This window comes from Zalophus californianus, chromosome 7 (genome assembly GCF_009762305.2).
Source record: "Zalophus californianus isolate mZalCal1 chromosome 7, mZalCal1.pri.v2, whole genome shotgun sequence".
Lineage (NCBI taxonomy): Eukaryota > Metazoa > Chordata > Mammalia > Carnivora > Otariidae > Zalophus > Zalophus californianus.
The window spans coordinates 112,512,252-112,535,457 of record NC_045601.1 but is presented as its reverse complement, the minus strand read 5'-3'; the positions used below and the strand labels follow the sequence as shown (position 1 = coordinate 112,535,457).

The 23,206-nt window shown below is 51.3% G+C and overlaps 1 protein-coding gene across 4 annotated transcripts in view; it reads left to right on the top strand.

Annotated features, from left to right (window-relative positions):
• The window catches only part of ZFAND3 (zinc finger AN1-type containing 3), a 331,317-nt gene extending 314,541 nt beyond the window's left edge, over nt 1–16,776 (top strand). For all 4 annotated transcript variants that reach the window (XM_027601469.2, XM_027601467.2, XM_027601468.2 and 1 more), the window contains one exon: nt 14,397–16,776. In XM_027601469.2, coding sequence (XP_027457270.1) covers nt 14,397–14,551 — 155 coding nt within the window. In that variant the 3' untranslated portion in view covers nt 14,552–16,776. The remainder of the gene's footprint in view (nt 1–14,396) is intronic.
• Nucleotides 16,777–23,206: the final 6,430 nt, after the last annotated feature.

Here is a 23,206-nt window from a genome sequence, read left to right as displayed (position 1 = left end):
ATTTGGGGGGCATTGCCATCGTTTTGGAAGGCAGATATGGAGAAGGCAACCTTAGCACTCTGTACATCTGCCCACTAACCAGAGCCCTATCACAGTGTTTGTGGGTTGTAGACTCTCAGACAGTGCTCGGTGTCACCAGTCTCTGAAACTCAGTGCCATGAGGGAGAGTGTCCCTGGGACGGGACCCATGAAGTGCATGAGACCCAGAGACTCAAAACATACAAGTGCTAGATAGGGAGTAAGTGCTGAGAGAAGGTGCTGTCAAGCTGGTGGGAAGAAGAGTTGTCACACTGCAGATTTGGGTAGTCGAGACTCACCGTGAAGTGTTGGAACAGAGTTCAGGGGCCAAAGACTGGAAAGGGTGGATGAGTGTCTAAAATAATTGGGTCAGCTGGCTTCTTTAGGAAATTGCTCACCTTTCCACATATCCTTGTTGGAACAGACATCATTCCCGTCCCTATCAGAGTTAGGCAGAATTGAGTAGGAAATGAAGTCCTCTCCCGCATGCTTTATAGACAGATGAGAAGTGCACACGTAGAAGCCATAGGGTGTGGATACTCGCCACCATCAAGCTTGGCCTGCCCTTGAGCCTGCAGTCCAGAAAACACCCTCTGCTTTCAGAGCAGGCGTCAGGGCAACCACAGCTACTGAGGCACCTTGAGAAACAGAAAAGCTGGGGGAAAAGGTGGTGGAGAGAAAGAGGAAGGAAACAAAGTAGAGAAGGACCAGAAATGCAAGGAAATGGAAAGAGGGCAGAAATGGAGGTGTGGTGGGTGCGGGAAGTCAGTTGGCATTTACTCAAGGGGTAGAGCGAGCCTGAGGGGGTGCCACTGCTTCTTCCTTTCTTTCTTCTTGAGATTTGAAGGACGTTCTCTTTCTGTGTTGTTGCCTGTGGAGTTGAGAGATTGAGCCGCCCGTACTGTCTGTCTGGTTGATTCTCAATCCACGACACAGCGCCTGTAACATCGTTGGGAGGAGGGCATGACAGGGAGTACCCCCCTTTGCCCTGGGTACCTCCTAGTACATGGCATGGGGCCTCACCCGCTGCTGTACGTGCTGTCACATGCAGTGTATCCTGGTGGGTGCCTGGCAGCCAGCCAGCACTGGCCTGTGGGGCTCTCTTCTGCAGCACACAGCCAGGCCCACTTCACTAAGGCTGGCGGGCTCTCCACAGCAGTACTCGGGGGCTGCCATGCAAATGTTAGGTGCTCCCTGTGACCACAGTTTTCTAAACATCAAGCAGGATATTGCTTTGATGCAGATGGGTTGTTCTTAGGCCGTAGGCTGGGAGGTAGCAGGCAGTGGCTACTGCAGTTGAAGACATTTCCTGTGGGTAATGGAGGCTTAGTCTTCGGGCAGCCCACTTGAGCCTTGATTAGCTGAGCAGGTCTGTTCCGCCCTGGGCTATGCTGTCTAGCAGCAGGCCTCTCCACACACTCACGTGCTCTTCTTCGTGAACCATGTCAGCCCCATGGCCCCTGGGAGATGGAAGCTCTGAGTCAGCACACGATGGAGTCTGTGCGTCCTTGTGATTAAAACATAGGATGACATGTGCTCTCTAGAACAGTGCACTGCAGTGTTACAGGTACACCTGGGAAGGGGAAAGTTTCCAGATCTACAAATTAAAGGGCCAGGTTGGTGTTAATACTCTTGTATCAATTAAACTGCTCTTCCTTTGAACTGGACTGTTAGCTCTGGATTAATTTTCCACAGAATCTAGAGTAATTGACCAAATACCGGGGTAGAGTAGGAAATGAATGTCAGTGGGAATTTGGGTGATTATGTTCAGTTCTTCATTATCTGTACTCAGCTCATTTGTGATCATGAGTTACAGCAAAGTTTTAACTCCAGGAGAGCATCTCATGCCATCTTGGACATTTCTGGGTTGCCTCTCAGAGTGAGCTCAGGGAATATAGGCTCATATTAATAATGGCAATAGAAAAGCATAATTAGGAAAGTAAACCTGCTACTGCAAAACAACAGAATGTATCGAAAGCCAGACAATAATAGTTTTAGATTGTGCTCACGGTGCTCCTGTTCACCCGGGTAATTGGAAGTAGACTGTATGATGGTGTTCCTCTCCAGGAGTGGTGGGGAGGGGCACAGTTACCAGCATTAAACATTGTTTTATTGCAAGAAGTAATTTTCTTCTATTTTTAATGAGTCAGATATTGACTCAAATTATTTATTTATTCATCCTACTTACTTGAGTTCCAGAGGAAAAGCCGGGAATGAAACTGGCAAAGTCCCTGACCTCATGGTGCTTTTATTCTTCGGGGGAGAGATGCAGTAAACAGGGTACTTCCTGATGGGAATGAATGCTCTGGTATAACAGGATGACAGAGAAAGAGAAGGGCAGTGGGGGAGGGGGCTGCAGGGAGGGGTGAGAGGCTAGCGTCTGGAGGAGGGGAAAGCTGAGCCAAGACGGAAGAGCTGGGAGAACCATTCAGGGAACTAGGAGAAAAGTGTCCCAGATCAAGAGAACAACAGTGAAATGGCCTCAGGCAGGAACAACTTAGGCAGATCAGGACCAGAAAGGTGGCCCGTGTGGTTGGAGCACAGTGCGTGAGAAGTGGGGCTAGAAGGGGGGGTAGTAGGCCTTTGTAAGGAGTTAGAGTTTAAAGTTGTGGGAAGGCATTGAAAGGTTTTAAGCAAAGGAGTGGAGTGATCTGATTTACATTTTATACTACATTTCTGTCCCTTTGGGAGATAAACATAATGCTTATGCATAGACTTATCAAGAATACATAAGAACTGGTAGTCGTGGTTGCTTTGCCTCTGGGGACGGTAACAGAGAATGGGATGGGAGACCTACTTTTTGCTGAATATTATTTCATGCAAATTGAATTTCTGTTATATTCATGTATTACCTATTCAAATACAAATTAATTAACAAATAGTAAAAAAGTACATCCTAAGTCACTTACCAAGAAAGAAAAGAAATCCCTTTAACCACTCTGAGAGAAAAGGCTTGGAGGACAGCAAAGGAAGAAGAGGGCAACTCATTGTGGGCTCTTGCTAGCCATGGTGGAGGCCTGGCCTCACTCCATCCCAGCCCTGCTAGCCTTTGTTCTGCTCTGTCAGCATGCTGTACTCATTCCTGCCACAGGACCTTTGCCATGGGATGATGGGGAGAAGCAGGGCAGATTCAGAACATCATTTAGAAATAAATCCGAGATTACTGATAAAGTTGATGTGAGGAGTAGGGGAATGAGTCAAGAAGGAGTCCTGGGTTTGGCTTGAGCAGCTGTGTGGATATGGAATCATTCACAGAGGCAGGGAAGATGAGGAAACCAGCTAATACAGGAGTCAAGAGGATTGAAAGTTCTGTTTTGAACATGTTACAGTTGAGATTCCTGTTAATCAATCTAGTTGGGTGTGTTTGTCAAGTAGTAAGTTGGACATAGGAGTTTAGGGGAAGAATTTGTGGATGAAATCTAAATTCCAGATGCATCAGTATTTATACTTGAAGCTTTGGGTCTGGATGAGATTTACTTAAAGGCAGGAATATATGAAAGTGTAAGAGTACTACTTTCTGTGGTGGTTTCAGAAGGGAAGCCAATAAAGGATTCCAGGGAGCTGCACCCGGCAAGGTGGAAGATCAGGAACATCACAGAACACTACAGAAGCCAAGGGGGAGATACTACAAGAGAGGGAGAAGGAGACAAGTGCTGCTGAGAGGCGAGGGTGAGCAGGTTGGATTTGGCCATTTGAGCTCTTGACTGGCTTTTACTTATCCCCAGAGGTTCACATAACACTGTCTGTAACCTCTCCTTCATTCATTCAGTCGAAATATTCTGAGTGAACCACCCACTGTTCTAGGCACTAAATTACAGAAGCATGGTCCTTGCTCTCGTGAAATCTAGTCAGGAAAATAAGTCAAATGAAAAAATTGCACACAAATGATACCTACAGTTATAATTATGACCAGTGCTTCAAGGAAAAGACGAGGATGCCATGAAAAGCATATAATGGGGCCCTAGACTAGATGGTCTTCCTGAGGAAAAGCCATTGAAGCTGAAGAAGCTAGAATTTGGTTAGGGCAGCGTCAAGAACAGAGTACAGGGGGCGGAGCTGAATGGCATGAGAGTGAGCTAAGTTGGTGAAATTGACTTTCATTCTTGGGAAACCATTAAAGGGTTTAAATAAGAGTGAGATTATCAGAGACAGGGGTGTGTGGAATCACTGTGGCTGCTGTGAGCAGGATGGATTTGAGGTCGGCAACCACCCAGAGAAGGCTCTTGTAGTATCCCTGGCGAGAGATACTGGTGGCTTTGACTGGGTGGTGGTGGTAGAGATGGAAGGAAGAGAAGGAAGTTGAATTTTGGAAATAGGATCCACAGGATTTGGTAGTTGAATATGAAGATGCCAGTGATGACCTAGGTTTCTGTCATGAGCCACAGGCAGCAGGATGAGCCTGTTCTTTTAGAGTGGGGGACACTGAAGGAGAAGCAAGTTTGTGAAGAAGTATCAAGTGTTCCATTTTGGACACCTTAAGTCTAAGTTATCCAAGATATCCAGTAGATAATTGGATCCAGAGGCATAGAGCTCCAAAGAGAGAGGTCTGGGCCAGAGAGAGAAATTTCAGAGTGGTTGGCATGTATGGTTAGGGTTTGAAACCTTGGAGCAAGTGTGGGATGAGACAAAAAGAGAGTCCAGCACTGAGTAATTCTAACCCAGGACAGTAGATGAGGAGCTACGAGCGCAGGAGAAGGAAAACAAGGAAAGCAGCCCATGCCCCAGGGAGCAGTCACAGAGCCCATGGTTCCAGACACTATCAAGGAGAGCTGAAAAGGGCCCATTGGATTTAGCAATGAGCAGGCTCCATTCATGGCGTTTGTTATATAGCCAGGCTGTAACCATATCTGAGCCCCTTCCCACCCACTCTCCAAGTGAAAGGGAATTGGGCTGTGAGGTCAGCTCCTCCTACCTGGCCAGATAAGTCTCTAGAATCCTAGGGTGGGCCATCCATTCAGTGGGGGGTTTTTAACTATCTCTAGTCTATAGTCTGTTTTCAAATCTGAACTGTCTACAGCTAAAACATTCTGCCACTAAAGCCTCTTGCCCTCCAGAGGAGGGTGTGTTTAAATTAACTAGCTTTAAAAATGGAGAATCAAGAAGCCAGCTTCTCTGCCCTCTCCTCTACATGCGCTTAGAACAGTGGACAGCAGATATCTGTTGTGGGACTTGTGACTTTAAGGCTTAAATTTTGTGAAAATAGAGAAGAGTGTGCTTATACTCTTGAGGTCCTCGGAATGACCTTTTTGAGTTAATGTGGTAAAAACAAGAGACACGTAGAGAGACTTCATTCTTAAGCACCAAACCAGCGCATGTGACACTGGCACAGTTTGGATAAAAGCATAACTGTTTTCCGAGTGGCTAGAGCCCGTTCCTCCCTTGACCGCAGTTCCCAGTCCCACAGTATCAGGGAGATGGACACGGCTCTTCAGCACGCAGCCCGCACGGGACCAAACTGGGACACACACACGCTCCGCCTCTGCTTGTGAGAGAGGCTTGCCGGACTTGCAGCCATCACCCCCACAGGAGCAGAGGAGCTACTCTCCACTGTCCTTGGAAAGTTTCCAGGTCCCTTTCATGGTGTCCCTGACCAGTGAGTGCTTTCTAGGCTGCCCTGTGTAGTCTTGATTTAAATCAAGTTTCCCTAAAATTTGCATATCTTCAACAGAAGTCTTTACTGAGCTAGTCACTTACTGTGCATTTACAATCTGTACAAAGAGGTTTGTGGAGAGGGGCAGACGACACCATGCATCACATGTTCAGAGGAAGATTCCACATTCATTCTCCTTTGTCAGTAGCAGTTCACTTAGGAGAAGGAAAGCAGGGAGTGAGTAGATGGAGAGGTGAAGGGGAGGAGAGGAGGAAGGACAGGGCAGGGGGCCCCCAGTGTGTTAGCTATACCGGGTAAGGTGAGGGGGTGACAAAAGCCGGAAGAGCCATGCCAGCAGCAGCCAATTGCCTTGCGCTGGGGGCTTTCCGTGCACTGGCTGCTTTCATGTCCATAACCCATTTTATGAGAGGCACAGCTGAGGCTCTAAAAGGTTAAATGACTTAGTCGCATCACACAACTGTCAGAGCAGTGCGGCTGGAACTTGAGTCCAGTACTTTGGTTCCAAAGCACAGGCTTCTCGCTGGATTATCCAGAAAGAGACCTCGAGGTTACCCTATTTATGGGACTTGCCATAGCAGCAAGGGTGGGACTAAGCCATAGATCTTTCCCAAGTCCAGTCTGTCATCTTTGTACTCTCCCATGACCTCACTATATGAATTGGAAGGCCAACAGAGAAAAATGGGGGAAGTAATCCTTTCTTTTCCAAGTGTTATTCTGGACACACATGGCATTTACAGTCCAAGGCCCCCTGATAGTCTGTGACTTGCCAGTGTCGTCTTCAGGGATGGCTAAACAGGCCACAGTTCTCTGGCAGGCCTGGTAGCTGAGTTGCTCCTGTGCGCCCAGACCGTGCCCTTGGTGGCCCTTGGGTAGGATGGGTGGGGCCCTTTTTCTTGCCTCCATTGCAGCTTTGGAGCTGGTTTTCCAGGAGAGTGCTCCATTTGAGAAGGTAGTCTCTTAAAGGACAAGGTAATGCTGAAAGAGAAAAGCAAACAAATGTCGAGTCTGCTGAGAGGAGGGTAAGATCACCCCAGAAATAGAAGTTTCCTGCCAGTACCTTACTATTCTTCCTGAGACCCTGAGAGGCTGGCATTGGTGGGGGGAGGGGATGGAGAGGAGGCCAGGAGTACCAGTACCTCCTAGGGTTTTCCCGATCCTTAAAACCGCCCGAGGTACCAAGAGGCTAATACTCCCTGCTCTCAGCTACTGACATGAAATGATGTTTGAAGGAGCAAGTCATTATTCCTGTGGCAAAAACCGCCTAGAGCCATTTTCTCTTAGTTTTTAAATATATGTTCATCTGTAGGTAAAACAGCCTAGCAGAATGTGAGCCTGCAGCCAACTCCTTCTCTTTTGTGCTGAGGTGTTACAGGGCTTGCTTGGAGGGGGGGTTCTCACAAGTCAGAGTTGATGACAAAGTATCCTTCATGGTGCAGGTGCCCTGCCCCACCTCCCACCCCTGGTGCCAAAAATAGGACTTTTTCCTGGGGGGAGGCAAGAACCAAGGGCGGCAGAACTTGTTCTCTGAAGGACAGACAAAGGGAGGCTGCCGGAGTTGTGTGACAGCAGACATTACTGGAACAGGGCACACGTTCCCCCCAGAGCAGAGGAAAGAGGTCATATGAGTTTTTGCAAGAAGGGAGTGTCTAGAGAGCAATAAAAGATACCAAGAGGGGTGAATTTTTTATTCTTTTAAAATGACATGTGTGCAGACTGCGTTGGGAGCTTCGTCACGCTGGACCGCGACGGTTTTCTCTCTGCTCCTGCTGACTGTTCTCTCCAAGCCGTTTGCTGAGTGTGCACAGCCGCCTGAGGAGCCCCTCACACAGGAGGTTATCCTGTTTATGGGACTTGCCATAGCAGCAAGGGTGGGACTAAGATCTTTGCCTTCTGTCACACTGCCTCTTGTTCTAGCAGTTAGCTTGTGTCTGAATGGTATTATAATTGATTTGGGGGGAAACAGACGACTACTTCTGTTTTAGCATTGTCTTGGTATGTTTTACTGTTTTTTATTAAATTCTTGAATAGAATAGGCTCTTCCAAATTGCAAGTTCTCCTTCCCTCTGAAGAACAGACAGACTGATGCCCATCCATCCATTCTCTCCCCCAGCCCAGCTAAGCACTGTGTCTGCCAACTCCATGAGCCAGGATATCCAGTTCTGTTTCTTGGAGTGTGATGCTTTTCCCTCCATCTTGCAAAGCCAGACGTGGAGGAGAATGTAAAGCAGACATATTCCATTCCCGAAACACCTGCAGCTGCTTTGCCTGTACCGTGGGTCTGATGAAATAAAATGCATTAAGATCCTTTAACCCGTTTGTGCTACAAATTCTGCCTTGGGCATTGGGTCAGTGGCTGTGGTGTAATCGGGATTGAAATGGCCAGTGCTTCCCAGCAAGCTTTCCTGTAGCCACCTGCTATTCCCAGCATGTACTTACAAATGAGCTGTGAGGTCAGTGTGCTGTCCTGAGCTTTAAGAAACTTTTACCTTGCTGGAAAAAATGTGATTCTTTTTTCTAACGAGCTTGCCGGGTCATTTCAGACACATGGGTCAGGCATATTTGTCATTTGTTGTTTAAATAGGCATGTAGATCACAAGTGGTGCCTATTGATGAATTGGGATTTGGAGTGTCCGTTACCTAGGTTTCTCAGGAAGCTTTGGGAGGTCTCGGGTAGGTTCTGTTTGCTGGAGCCCATGCTCATGCGTAGGAGCAGTCTCTGATTTTCCTCCTCACTGGACACACCTGCCTAGACCTCAGCACCACGCTACAGCCAGCAGAGGGGGGCTGGCCGGCAGGTGCACCGGGACGGACGTGTGTGCACACAGCAGCATGCGTCTGGCTGCACACCCGTGGATCGCGTTACAGAGTCAGGATTTTTAGTTTCTCCTTGAACCTTTGGCAATTTGAAATTCAAATGAGCAAGAAAGTGTAAGGTATTTCTTGTAAGTGAGGGTAAAAAGCACCCAAACACCTGGAGCTGAGGCCTGCCCTGGTCTGTGACTTTACTAAAACTGCCACTGTGGGTGAGCCTTCAAGGGGGGGAGGGAGTGTGTATGGAATCTGCAAGAAAGCAAATGTTTAATTAACTAAAGTCCAAAAGTATTCAGGGCTGCCCAGCTTTGCCAACTTTAAAATAGTGCTTTTTAGGGGCACCTGGGGGGCTCAGTCGGTTAAGCATCTGCCTTCGGCTCAGGTCATGATTCTAGGGTCCTGGGATGGAGCCCTGCATCCAGCTCCCTGCTCATCGGGGAGTCTGCTTCTTCTGCCTCTGCCCCTCCCCACCGCTTATACTCTCTCTCATAAATAAATAAATAAAATCTTAAAAAATAAAATAAAAATAGGGGCACCTGTGTGGCTCAGTCAGTTAAGCATCTGCCTTTGGCTCAGGTCATGATCTCAGGGTCCTGGGATTGAGCCCCGCATTGGGCTCCCTACTCAGTGGGGAGCCTGCTTCTCCCTCTGCCTCTCCCCCAGCTTGTGCTCTCTGTCAAATAAGTAAAATCTTTAAAAAAAAAAAAAAATAAGGTAAAATAAATAGTGCTTTTTACTCCAAGATGAAGCCGATAAGCAGCATTTCTGCCTGACAGGGATTGAATAAAAATGTCAAGGACTCAGACTTTGTGGATTTTGGCATTGCTTTCTTCATCTCCCTTAGGAAATTCCATGAAAAAAGTTCCAACCCCTGCTTAATTCTTAGAGTTTGGAGGGAGGTGCTGGGGCGGGGGTGTTGGCGATACAGGGCCTCAGCCAAGGGTGGGCACTGCTTGCAGAGTGTAAGGTTGCCTCCCTCCCTCTGCCCCCAGCTCCTCCACCCACCTGCCCTGTCCCCCAGTACATTAGGCATGTCCCCTGGCTTGTGGGTGGGGAGCAGCAGAAGGACTGAGCTGGCAGGTGAGGCAGTTTTCTGGTTCAGCCGCCCTCAGGGCCCTGCCTGCCAGCACTACTGAGAGGTAAAGAACACAGGGTCTGGGGGGAGCCTTCTTCCCAGTGTTCCTCTTGGTCAGTGATTGTTGTGGATTTTTGTAAACGAGTGAGTGAAACAGGAAACAGTGCTACAACTTTCATAGCACTTAGAGCAAAGTGTTGTGTGTCATCTTTGATAATGGCATTTGTGCAAATTGTTCTCGGTCCTGTGTGTTTAGTCTCAAAATACCCAAACCCCTCCCTGTGTACGCAGATGTGAGGTTTTAACTGTGGATGAGGGCACCAGGATGAACAGTATGATTTCCACATGTTAGCTTTAAAAGCTGAAGGGTCAGGTCGGAAGTTTGGTTCCCACAAGATGAGCATCTTTAGAAACCTGTATTTCAGGTCTTTGTGAATCTTAGAGAAATGAGCCTCAGTTCTGTTTTGTGCTGAGAATGTGTTTTCAGGGCCGTTGGGTATTGGGCGTCTTCAGGTTGATGTGGCTATGGCTCTTGGCTGCCGCAGGCCCCAGGTCCACATCCGGAGGGCTGAGTCCAGAGGTGTGGTTTCCATTAAAATGCCTATCCTCCCACAAGATGCCCCCAGGCTTCTCTGTTTAGGGCAAGTGACCTGAATGCTGACTTCTGTATTTCTCATGTCATGTGAGGGAGAAACCGTTTCTGGACAGAGGGGGTTAGATAGTCCCTAAATTATGTTTTCTTGCCTTATGCCATAATCCTGTGTCTGTGATAGTGACAGACTTAAGGAAGCTTCTGGTATCCCCCATCTCTCACTGTCCACAGCCCCAGGCTTCAGCACCCTGGGATGAGCCCAGGGTAGGTCAGCCACCATGGCCATCTAGGCAGGCAGCCTCTTCTCTCCTGATGCTGCGTGCTTAGTTGAAGAAGACTTTTTCAGATTGAGGGCGTGGCTGCTGGAGACCTTCCAGCTCAGGCTCGCAGGGAGGGGCTGACTGGGATCACCTGCTGTGGTCGGCCTCCTGTCCCTCTTCCTACACGCTGGATGGCCTGTCAGAAGCCCAGGGAGTGGCCAGCGGAGAGGGGCGTGCATGGAAAGAGGGTAGGCCATGGAACAAAGTGCTCATAGAGCCTTCTTCACCCTCCCTTTTTAATCAAGGGCTCATCCCAAATTGCTCCTCAGTGCCAGCAAACAAAGAAATGCCCACACAAGTTCTTGAGTGTTTTGTGCAGATTTATTGAAAATAACTCTGGCTGCCTTATAGGAGCTCTGCGGCTGCCTCCCAGGCCAGAATGTCACGGAAAACCAGTAATCCGGGGCTCTAAGGAGTAGGGTGACCAGCCATGTGACGTGGCAAGGAAAGGGCTGAGGTTAAGCCACATTTAGCAGGCAGATCATATTTTCCAAAACTTTTGCTTTGGGGGTTTTCCTTCTCTGTTGGGGATCAGCATCCTTTTAATCATACTCTCCACCCCCTCCTCATCCCTCTGAAGTACTGTTATGTGGTATGTAGCTGTTGTAGGCAAAAGTATATTGAAATTATTTTTCAAACTACATGATGCTGAACTATGGGACCATAAGGAGAGTATGGCTATGGATTGTATGTATGCAAATGAGCGACTGAATTCAATTTTGATCTATAACTTCTTTAAATCAGGGAAAAAAGAATTGCATGGTACCCCGGGTGATGATACCAAACCCATATTGCAGCTCAGCTGATCAATTCATTGTCCTCTGTGCTTTCATCCCTTCGGACATTGCCTTGGTTGACGCTCTCTGGAAAGGCCCCAATTGGTTGCTAGTGAACGGTGTGGAGGATCGCCTGGTCCAGACGGGCTGTAAATCCCAGACAGGCGTTTTAAAATGGTGTTCATTACTGAAATTAAGAACAGTCATCTTCCCCAGCAGCCTGAACTCATTTCTCCATATCCGGCTTGGTCTAAAGAATCCAATCAGAGAGTAATTGAAAGTTCATGACACCTGCAGAGGTTTCTGGAAACAGATCTGTGGGTACCAAGAAAAGAGGACAGAGATTCGTCCCACCCACTGGTCATTCCCGCCCTCCCCTGTATCCAGAGCCGCCCACTCCCCACCACTGAAACCGAAATGCATTTAGGCGATTGGCTGCTCTCCGTGGATAATGCCTACTCAGCATTTGGGACAAGTTCCAGCATGTAACTTCCTTTTGGTGAGTGACCCTGACAGGAGAGGGGATTGAGCTTAATTTATGCCAGCTAATAACCTCAGTGCAGCAACTTGGGCAGCCAGCTTTCCAGAATTTGCCCAGACTTTTCCCTAGGGAATGACAGTGCCGTATATTCTAATTGTTCCCCTTGCCACTCCCAAGTACAGCTGCCGTGTACTCGTTTTCACCTTTCCGAGATCAAAGCCAAGTGTCAAGTTGTGTCTAACAGAGGTGCGCAGAACTCAGATGGAGAAATGTGTTTCTGGCTGGCCGGAGAATCCTCGGGTCGGGAGAGAGAGAGAATCAGGCAGGTGCTGTGGTTGTCACGGCCTGTTTCCTTTTCCAGACGGAGCCTGGGGTTCTCAGATCCCCCGAGGTGGCGGCTCTCTAACCGGCAGAAGGCAAGCTAGGCAAAGTCATGGGGGTGTGTAGTGAGGACAAGACTAGAGCCTCTCCCCTCCACCCCAGTCTGCCTTTGACTAATGAGGTGTTAGGCTGATCCAGGGCCAAGTTAATTTCAGAGATAATCCACTTCCTGCTACTTTGATTCAGCCAGCACCATTCATCAGAAGCAGAGAAGAGCACCTGGGACCCTCTCCTACATCATCCCAGTATCTTGAAAATAGGAAGGGGCAGCAGGGGTTCTCTCACGCCTTATTGTAGATGTTGAGGTTATAGAAATATGTCAGGACTTGTTGACAGAAATGTCTACACACACATCATGCCACCATATTGTGGTGCCCCACCCCAGGCCCTGACTTAGTGGCAAGTTCTTCCTCCTGCGCCGCCCCCCCCACCCCAGGCTTCACCCCAAAAGACAGTTGTGTTTGTTAGATGGAGGATGCATATTGAGGCCACCCACACTTAGGCTGGGAAGTCCTTTAGGACAAAGACAACTGCTCTCCAATATCTTCGAGTAATGAACTTATCAGTAAATATAACACATGAGCTCATTAATCTTAACTTTGCTTTTGGACCAAGTGGGAGCTCGGCTTCTCAGGAGACAAAAATTTCATCTCTGTTCTTTTTCTTAAACCCAATCCCAATTTAGAGTCAAACATATTGCCCTGCTGTCCCTGGGAAGCAGTTAATAATGTGTTTTTTCTCATAGCGGATGGTCCAGACTCAGCCTGGTCACTCAGGCCCCCAGGCCATGTGCACGTGCTCTGTACACAGTATGAGCTCAAGGCATCTGAACAGGGCTGGCTGTATCAGCTGAGGAATGTTCTCTAGATGAAATGAATCTTACAACTGTTGCCTGTCCTGGCTACTCTGTCTTTGCTTCAACTAATGCTATTCTTCTAAAATCACTGCCTCCACCCTTCTTCAGCTCTGATAAGAGAAATTGAGGATGTAGAGATGGATGCATCACACCTTTTACAAGGGGTGGCTACCCATTCACTCTGGGCAGTGAGATTTAGGTGTAAAAGAAGTCTTGAAAAGAAAGAAAGAAGTGCCTGGGAAGTGATGTTGTTTGTGAGGAGAGCATTGGCCTGGAAGGGCTGCTGTGGGATGGGATGCCTGCCCACGCGCACAGCGAGAGGAGGTTTAGGAAAGGTTTGCCTACAGGTGGGTCCTGTGGACCTGGGGTAGGCCTGTGGGGCCTGTAAGTGTGGCCACATAGGACTGATGGGGTGAGCGGGGGCAAGGAGTCAGCCAGCACTGGCCGGTGACTTCCCAGCCTGGATCCTCCCCTTCCCCCTCCCCGAGAGAGAGGGACAGACAGACGTAGGGGACATCAGTGTCTGTCCCCTGCACACACATCCACACATCCATCAGCAGTTGTAGAGATTGAGCAGAATGGGAAGGGAAAGGGCCATATCCTTGGCAGCTCTGTGTTGCCTTTGTCCTCTGAGTCTCCCGCTGATTCCCTGAGGGCCTCTCTTACTGTTTCTTCTCAGACTTTACCTGTACTGTTTCCTTGCTCTGTGGGCCTCGCCTGGGTCCTTTGTTCTGCCAGCCCCAGCAGTGTCTCCCTTGACGTCTCTGCTCCAGAAAGAGAGGAGCAGCCCTGCAGCCTCCTGACCTACCAGGTGGAGTTAGAAGCATCTAACCTAGAAGGTGCCTTTGAGATGGCTGGCGATTAGAGCACATTTCTGTTCTTTCCCTGATTTATTTGTAATACCTTTTCCAGCACTTGAAATAATCCATTTTCCTTTGAGAGCCTCCCCTCACTTGTGGGCTGTGGTTTGATCACACCCACCATCCCCCTAAGCCCTCACTATACAGGAGGTAGAATGTAATTTAAGCCATAATCATTTCTGCTCCCTCCTGCCCTGCCTCCTAGAAGTGGTGGGTGTCCTGTGGTAGATACTAGTTTGCCCAAGCTGGGAAAGTGCTGAGCTGGCAGCTCTCCGCCCTCCCGCCTGTTTGGTGGGGAAGGAGGGGGCTCAGAACCCACTCATCTCCTAGGGAAGGGGGTGTGTCTCACTGCAGCAGTCATCCTTGGGGTTCCACCTTCAGGGTTCAGGCAGGAGCAGTGTTGAATGCAGAGTCAGCCTTTAGGCAGCCACCCTTGGACATTCTGAGGCCCCTGGGCTGACTTGAGGAGCTGGGAGATGGGAAGGTGCGGCCCCTTCGTGGGTGGCACTCTGGAGCGCCTGCCCTCCTGTCCTCCAGACCAGAATGAGAGCTGGGCTTTGGGCGTTTGGAGGCCACCCTAACAGTGTGTCTTCTCTGCTTCTCCCACTGTTGCAGGTTATGTGTTCTGTATGTTACATCGCCTCCCCGAGCAGCATGACTGTACGTTTGACCACATGGGCCGTGGCCGAGAGGAAGCCATCATGAAAATGGTGAAACTGGACCGGAAAGTGGGGCGCTCCTGCCAGCGCATCGGGGAGGGGTGCTCCTGAAGGCCAGGCATGGCCGCCACATGACGCTGTTCTTAGTTCACTAATGTTAGCCTTATTTAGGACAAAGTCAGCCAGACACCTTGTACTGGGCACGCGTCAGACTACAGCCAGTCCGTTTCCTTTCTTTAGCCAGCCATCCTGGTACTGTAGTTTAGGGGTTGATGGTGGTTGAAATTGATTTCTGGCTGGTTACTAAGGTGCCTGCTAGCCATTGTATAAAATTAAAACATGAAGAATATTTTTTTTTGAGCATGGCTAGTGGATTTAAAACAACACATACCTGTCACTGCTGGAGTCAAACTTTTAAAAAGCCTTAAGCGGAAAGTGTTCCAGATGGAGACTCTGAGTTAATAGAGGAGTAGAAGCTGGTGTTAAAGTTCCCATGACGCACATGGCTTTGCCAGAAACTCTGGTTAATGTTCGGCCTTTCACCTCTTCACTTATCCTTAGTCCCAGTAGCCAGGATACCTGATGGCCACGCGTGCCTTGGCCACAGGAGGCTGTTGAGATTGGCCACGTGGCTGGGCTGGGTGGTGGCTTCGCTCTCCCACAGAGCTGGAAATGGGGGTGGGGGGGCAGGTTCTTAGGAAAATTTTTTACCTGACTTGCTATGAAAAAACTCTCTCATCACATGAGAAGAGAAACAATAACCTCACTTTGAAAATTAGCTCCACTCAAGACTAGTCCATGTACGAGACCCATCTTTTCTACACAGGACCCACGGTCATGAGAAGCAACCAGGGGCGCACCCTGACCCCACTGGCTCTGGTTTGCCATTTGCCAAGTGCAGGGATCTGGCAATTGATCAAATAAGGCTAATTACAGCACAGCAGCTGCGGCTAGGATCTACAAACTGGCCTCTGCAGCTAGATTTCTATATTGGGGGTTTTTAAAAAGACATTTCATAGCCGACGGGAATCAGTAGAAGGGCTGGGGAGCAGGGGGGAAGCTGCCGCCTGCAGGCTCTGCCCCCTTCAGCAGCCGCCCGCCCGGCCCTCTCTGGGCCAAGAGGCAGTGCCACGGCCCAGCCCCTTGTGCTGCGCAGCTCCGTAGTCCGGGGACCACCTCTACCACACAGCAAGTCTGGGAGGGCGAGGCGGCCTGCGTGCCAGGGGCAGCGGGGGGATCTGTCTAGAACAGTGGTTCGTGGCTGTGGCCCAGCTCCGAGAAAGACCTTGGCTCTGGCATTGGGGGTGGGAGGGCACGTTTCTCAGCCTGTGCCGCTTCCTGCGGGCAGAGAGGAGTTGGTAGCCATGGTAGCTCAGGCCAGGTGGGGAGAGTAGATATGGGCCTGTTGGCCCAAGTTAGGGAATCCTCCCCGATCAGGTGGGGGCGGGGAGGGGAGACAGGATTAAGATTCCCTGGAAAGCCTGAACAGGGTTGAGTGGGCCAGAGACCCCGCATGGTCCAGGCTGGTGAGAGTCGGAGGCTCCTGCAGAGGCGGTTTGGATCTGCCCACACACAGGCTACTGGAATAGTTTAACCCAGCAAACTTTCCCTTTTATACCACGACCAACAGTTCGACTGTCTGTAATTCACAGCCAAACACCTGCAGCTACAAATGTGTTTTGATCCGGAATACTAAAGTAGGAAATCATGCTCTTCCCAACCTCTTCCTCCCATCCACCCCCACCAGAGTGGAATCCGCTGCAAAATCTCCAGCCTTATTCTTGCTTCAGGACCCAGACCGGTGTCTTGCTCTAGGGCAGCCCAGGGCAGAGGGGCCAGGTCTGCCCGCGTTTACCACTGTTGTCAAGCCACGGCCCTCTGGCCAGTACATGGCCATCCTCAGTGAGGCGGCCCACCTAGGCCCCCCGCCAAGCTCTGATCCCGAAGAGGCCCCCCTCCCCCACACGCCCTTCCGGCCCTCCTCAGGCCCCACCGCTGCTGCCTCGAGGCAGGGATGGGAAGCAGGCTCTCTGGGGAGCCCAGGGGCACACAGGGCTCCAGCCCATGTTCACTTCCTGGTGGTAGAGCTGGGGGTGGGGGGAGGGCTTGTCCCCTGCAGTATCTGTTCTGTGAAGTTTGTTAAATGTAAGGAAAGCTTAAATTCTTGTATCTTTAAAAGAGAAGATCTTATTTAACCCTTTTGTGTTTTAGATTTACTTACACACATAGCCTAGAGCTCAGTTTTAGTTTTAACATTGTGAAAATATTAAAAGACTCTTGTAACTTTATTCTTTTTTCTCCTGCTGAAAAAAAATTAAACCAATCGTATGAAAGTTTGGATTTCTCTGTTTTGCCAGTTCTCCTAAGTGCTACCTGTATAGCCAGAAAAATGGTGGACTGTCTCCCTGGCCAGGGCTTGGATGAGGTGGGGGAGCAGGTGGCTTTTGTGTGCAGAGAGTGCCTGTCCCTGCTCTGGGCTCGAAGCTGCCCCCCTTGTTTCTGTGGGAGGTCATGCCTTGGGAGGCCATGGGGCCTGGCCCTGGGTGAAGGTGTGTCTGTTGGGCCAGGCCTTTGCCGGCAGCGAGGAGGTTACATGTTGGGGGGCGGGGGGGGGGTGGGAAGAAATGGGCACCCGCCCTGAGGGCTCCTCTGTGGTGTGTGGGTTGGGCGTGCCTGGGTCCTGGGTCCTGGGGTCTGGGGTCTGGGAGGGGCAGCATCTGGAGGGAGGAGCAGCATGATGGATATGCTGTGTGAACTCTGGGGTAGAGGAGGCACTTCGTACGCCTTAAGGTGTTCAGAAACATTTCGGGAGTTGTCGTGTCCCTCCTCACCGCCTTTAAGGCACAGTGTTGACCACACAGTCGTCATTGAAGATGATGAAAACTCCTCGAGGAAATCAGAAGTGGGGAGAGAGAGCACAGGAGTCCGGTGGCCTTGGAACACGCCGTGCCTGGCCGTGCGCCCCCTTGTCCCTCCTGCTGATCTGGGAGGCTTTGTTTGCACCAGCAGGGGCCACGGCAAGAAGAGAGGGCGGTGGGAAGAAGCGGCAGCGATGAACAGGGCTTCCTGGGGTGAGTGGGCGGGGAGGCCTGCGGCTTGCTCCAAAGGGGCCTACAGAGAGGGGGCACCCCAGCAGGCGCCAGAGCAGCAGAGATGCCCAGGAAAGGTCTGCAGCGGCCTCAGAAATTTCCTCCTTTGCAGCCATTCTCAAAGCTGCCCGAAGGAGGGCTCCAGGAAAAGAGGAGTAAGCAGAGACAAAGGTAGAGGCCTGGAAATCCGGGGGAGTGCCGGGCAGCCAGGGGTGAGGCCCGCCTGCCATCTGACAGAGCTGAGGGCTCCACCCTTGATCCACGCTTCTGTCCCAGGGATGGGGCAGGAGTCTGACAGAGAAAATTAAGTAAAAATACACCGTTTATTAATGCCACACAAAAAATACTAAGGAAGAGGAACCATGGACCATACATGACAGCTATGATTGCATACAAATAATAAACATACAAATAATGATGCATGTTGCTCTGGCAAAAATTGATGACGGAACTCTTGAGACAGGGAAAGTATGTGCAGCGTATAATGGGGCTAAGTTCTTATGTCCAAGTCAGCAGATAATGCATAAAACTGAAAATTCAAGAGCGCAATAGAAGCATGTTACCTAGAAATGTGGAGGTAAATGCAGAGGAAAAAGCTAAAAGTTCAGTGGTTTTCTTTGGGGGTGGAGGATGGGAATGCGGTGAGCCTTATTACAACTATACGCATGTGTAACAATTTTTTTTAAAGTTTAAAAAATGACAGAAGGGACCAATTCTCTCAGGCTGTCAGGACTTCAAGAGCTCAGGACCCCGGTGATGCAGAGTGGAATACAGGTTTCCTGGCCAGAGGTGTTCTGGAAGGTGCAGGTGGCTGGTGCATCACAACACACGATGCAGGACTTCTTTTTACCATAATCACGACACCCTGGGACAAGTTACCCCACTTCACTGAGCACCTCCTGTGTGCTGGGCACTTGAGGAAAACTCGGGGGTTAATTCTGGCCAGGCCAGCCCGGAGCTTCCAGTGTGGACCTCTCTCGTGTGCTCTCCTAGTGACCCACAACCCAAAATACCCAGCAGATTTATTTCCCTTGACCTACATCCTGTTCCCCAGGTTTACATATAAAGGTGTTTCCGATCAATGACTGGATAGCAAGCCAGGAGCAAGGGGGTGGGGACATGGGGCTTCAGCAAACAGCTGACAAAACTGATAGCTCGCTCTCAGGACGTGTGGGAGAGGGCCAGGCTGGGAAGGGGCGCTCAGCCCCCGGGCTCACATGCGGCCGCTGGGCCTTGGGGGCTGGCCTCTTAGGTTTGAGCAATTAAGCTGTTGGCAAGTGAGAGGCTCCCCAGAAACCTGGGGACTCTGGTTTCATGCATGTGGGTAATGGGTTCATGCGTGACACCTTGTTGGGTCCACAGACTTGGGAGGCCAGACTGGGCTACTGGTTCCTAGAGCTCCACTCCCTCACCCCACCCTCGTCAGGCAGCCCTGTACTCTTCTCCTCTCGGGGCTGAGAAGAGCCTGAGCTCTTGCGGGGAGGAGTGTGGATTTGATGGGGGGCCAGGGCTGTGGAAGGCTTTGGGCAGGGAGGCCACAGGGTCAGCTGTGAGAATCAGCTGACACCCGGGTTAGGGGGAACTGTGGCCCCAGGCCCACTAGACTGCAGAAGAAGGTCTGGGGCAGAGGGTCCCAGACTAGGAGGGCAGGGATCTACTCTATGTGACACAATGCCCAAAAGGAAAGGGGAAGTCACCAGGACACAGATCCCAAAGACAGAAGCTCCTGGTGTACACCTTGTATGTCAGGGGCCTTTCCAGCCCACAGGCCCGGCCGTGGGGGCCCTCATTCAGCACCTGGAACATGCTTGGCACCGATCCAGGTGCTGGGGATACCGTGGTGACCAAAAATACTGTCTACCGTGGCGGGGCAGGGGACAAAAGGGAATAAATGTGTGATACAAAATGGGTGGGGGAGGTGGTTAAGAAGGGCAGGGCCCTGTTAAGAAGGGCAGGGCCCTGGGGGCTCTTCTCTGAGATGGGGACCATCCGGGGCTGGAGCCATGGGTGTTAGAGGAGGATGGCCTGCAAGGGAGGAGGCGGGAGGCCGGGGGGGGGGGGGCGCTTAATAGAACAGGCAGTAGACGGTGGTGGCGCAGGGCTCAGGGAGACGGGCTGGGGTCGAGAAGTCAGTCTGGACTCAGGCTGAAGGTAGTGACAGCACGAGTTGCTGACAGAGGGGCCAGGGGTGAGCGAGAGGAGCTGTAGGTGACTTGCTAGCTTTGCCCTGATGGAAGGATGGTGGTGCCATCCATGCCGGACCCCGGTGGGAACACGCGGGGGCAGGGGGTAGATCACAACAGACTAAGCTGAGGTGTGGGCTACACATGGCGGGGGGGAAGGTGGGGGAGACACACGACCCAGGGCCAGAGATGAGCCTTTTTAAGGCGTCAGCACACAGCCATGCACACAAGCCCCAGCCTGGCTGCGGTCACTGGTCACTGAGGGAGGTGGGAGTCCGGATGGAGGAGGGGAGGCCGACCGGGCCGTGCCAGCCAGGGGCATCCCAGTGTTACGAGGCCCGGGGAGACGAGAAGAAGCTGCCAGCAGAAGGAGGAGACCAAGAGAGCGTGGAGTCCTGACGAGTGTCCAGGAGTCGTTGCTGTCACCCACGGAGGGGCTGCTCAGGAACCCCGCAGCCAGAGCCTGGCCACGGGCGGGGGGCCGCGGAAAGCAGGGCTCGAGTTTCGCTGCACGAAATGCAGAGAAGGGGGCACAAGTGGAAGGGCTGCGGGGGCAGGAGAGAGATCCTGGTTTTATGCTGACGGAGTGCCCCTTGGCAGGAGGAGGGCTGCGCGGTGGCCGAGGGAGGGGGCGATTTGGCGCGGCGCCCGCGAAGACGCGGGGGGCACAGGCAGGCAGCTGGGACTTGGTTCCTCGGGGCGCCGGGAGGTGGGGTGGGGAGTAGGAAAGGTTCGACGGCCACCTGAGGGGGACTTCCAGGGAAACGCAGTTTTTAGCTTGAGGCCCCTCACTCACCAAGACCCCCTCGAAGCCCCTGCAGTGGGCCTTGGCAGTGGGTTCGCCTCTGCCGCGCTTTTGTACAATTTGCAAGAGTGAGATACTTGAACGGCAGTTGGTTAGACCTGGTCCCTCTTCCATTCGAACTTCGCCTCCCTCACACTTCCTCTTCTGTTGGGTGGTGCTGAGGTGACATGGGCATTTGGGGGGTTTGGCCAAAATGAAGTCGAGTTGGGGACATAGTTTGGAGGGAGTGGGGTATACTTGTGTGGTGCGCTGTCATGTCGGTGGTGAGTGGGTTATTGGTGGTCGTCCCGGGGGTAGGGACACCTTCCAGGAAGACTCCTTGCTGCCCGCCACGCTGATCACCCTGTGTTGTGACTTGAATGATGGGAGCCATGGACGGGAGACCTGAAATGTGCGGAGCCAGAAGCCAGTCTGCGGAATGTTCTTCCAGTTGTCGGATGTATAAACTTAAAAGAGGAAGATTTGCTTCTCACTCATGCCTGCTCAAGATGGAAGTTTGCTCCTGTTCGAGGAGTAGGCTGGGCCAGGCAGCCACGTCCAGCTGTAAATGCACCATTCCTTGTGCAGTGCAAAGTGGGTTAAAGATTAATCTGGGAATTCTTGACTTGGCCTGGAATCCTACAGCTCACACAGATGGTCAGGAAACCTGATCATGGTTTCCCCACATTTGACAACAGTTCTAAAAACTTATGTTCATGCCAGTTGAGTTGTGAAGATCAAAGAAACTTTTCTAAAGTATCAGTAATTCAAAGTTCGATCAACCGTGCCAGAGGAAAGATTGAGGAGTCTTTCTGTTCTTACACCAGGTCAGGAAATGGTTTTCCCTGCAAAGGGCGATCAGAGTGCACAGCCCAACAGCCAAGGGCCAGGCCTCACAGACGCGTGTCATGGTCGCTGAATGGCTGTGTTGGTTTTCTAGACTTTCTGATGTCTGGGTATGTGTCCAACTTTGAGAAACGGGTGATTTGCTGGTTTCCAATTCTTAATATTCATCTATGAACCGAGTTTTGTAGTCTTTTTCCTAAAGGGGGGCCCCTATAAGGCTGGGCAAGAGTTGAAGCTGGGCATGAAATGGTTAGTCCCCAGTGTGACCCAGGGGCCCACAGGCCCTTCCCTGTGTCGCGGGCTGAGATGAGGAGCTTGAGTCTGCATGTGAGTCGGCCACGTAGCTGAGCACACTTGGGTCAGTCAGCCGACCCGATGAGGGAGCAGTGTGCTGATCTGTGTCCCAGGGGCCTCTGGGTGAGAAATGTCATGAAGCTATTGTGACTTAAAACTGGTCCCTACATTCTTTGGCACTCCTCCCATCAAAAAGCGGAAGCCTTCCCCTCGAACGGGTGCTGGCTTTGGCGCCTGGCTCTTTGGATGACGAGTACACAGCAGGGCGAGATGAGAAAGGCCCAGGAGACGACCTCCAGCAGCTCGCTGTCACCGGCTGCCTCAGGAGCCCAGGGCTGACGTGCGGGCGTTGCCTCCACTAGGACCGTGAGGCTCGTATGTGTACATGTTGGCAAGGGTAATGCAAATGTATGTGTTGGCAAGGGTGTGGAAACCGTGGGGACCTCTGTGCATTGCCGGGGGGAATGTGCAGTGATGTGGCCGGTGTAGAAAGCAGTTTGGTGGCTCCCCAAAAAGTTACCCAGAATTACCATATGGCAGCAGTCCACTCGTTGGACTCCAGCCCACAGACTTGAGAGCAGCCACTCAAGCGTGTGCACACACGTGTTCCCGGCCGCCCTGTTCACAGCAGCCGAAAGGTGGAAACTGCCCAGGCGCCCACCAGGGGCTGAATGGATAAACAAAATGGGGTGTAGTCCTACAACCCGGCCACGAAAAGAAATCAAATATACTTGCTGCAGTGTGGACAAAGCTCAAAAACACGAGGCTGTGTCCGACAAGCCAGTCACAGATCACACATGATGTGATTCCATTGAAGGGAGATGTCGGAATGGGCAGATCCATAGAGACTGAAAGCAGATGGGTGGTCCCGAGGGCCCCGGGGAGACGAGAACGGGGACTGATTGCCTCATGGGTGTGGGTTTCCTTTTGGGGTGATAAACATGTTCTGGACCTAGGTAGAGGTGCCGTTTGCACATCGCAAATGTACTAAATGCCACTGAATTGTTCATTTAAAATGGTGGATTTTATGTTCTGTGAAACTTCAATTAAAAAAAGTCTGGCTACCCTGCAGCCTCGCACTCGCGAGACCATGTGGAGAGCCCAGAATGAGAGAGAGAAGCCCCGGAGCCCAGCTGCCTCGGTGCCCAGGGCACTCGCCAGGTCCACGGGGAGCGAGCAAGTCTTCGGGTGACCTGGCCTGGCCCTCCAGCTGACCCAGACGACACCAAGTGGAGCAGTGTGTCTCCACCGAGCGCTGACCAATCTGCGGATTTGTGAACAAAATAATTATTGTTTTAGGCCATTAGGTCCTGGGACGGTGGGTCTGCAGTAACGTGGTGTGAACAGGTGACGTCTGACGGCAGCCGGGAGGGCTCGGTGCCTTAGGCATGGTGACTGTAAGTGGGTTTAACCAGCCAGGTTCTCAGAGGTGGTGGTCCTAGGCAAGCACAGTGGAGCAGACAGCTGCTGGGGGGTTAGACTGGGGGTGACGGCACCCGCCCTGACGGACTCAGCAGGTGCTGATGAAGCAGTGGGTTCTGGTACCTTCGTTGAGATCCTCACCAGTGAC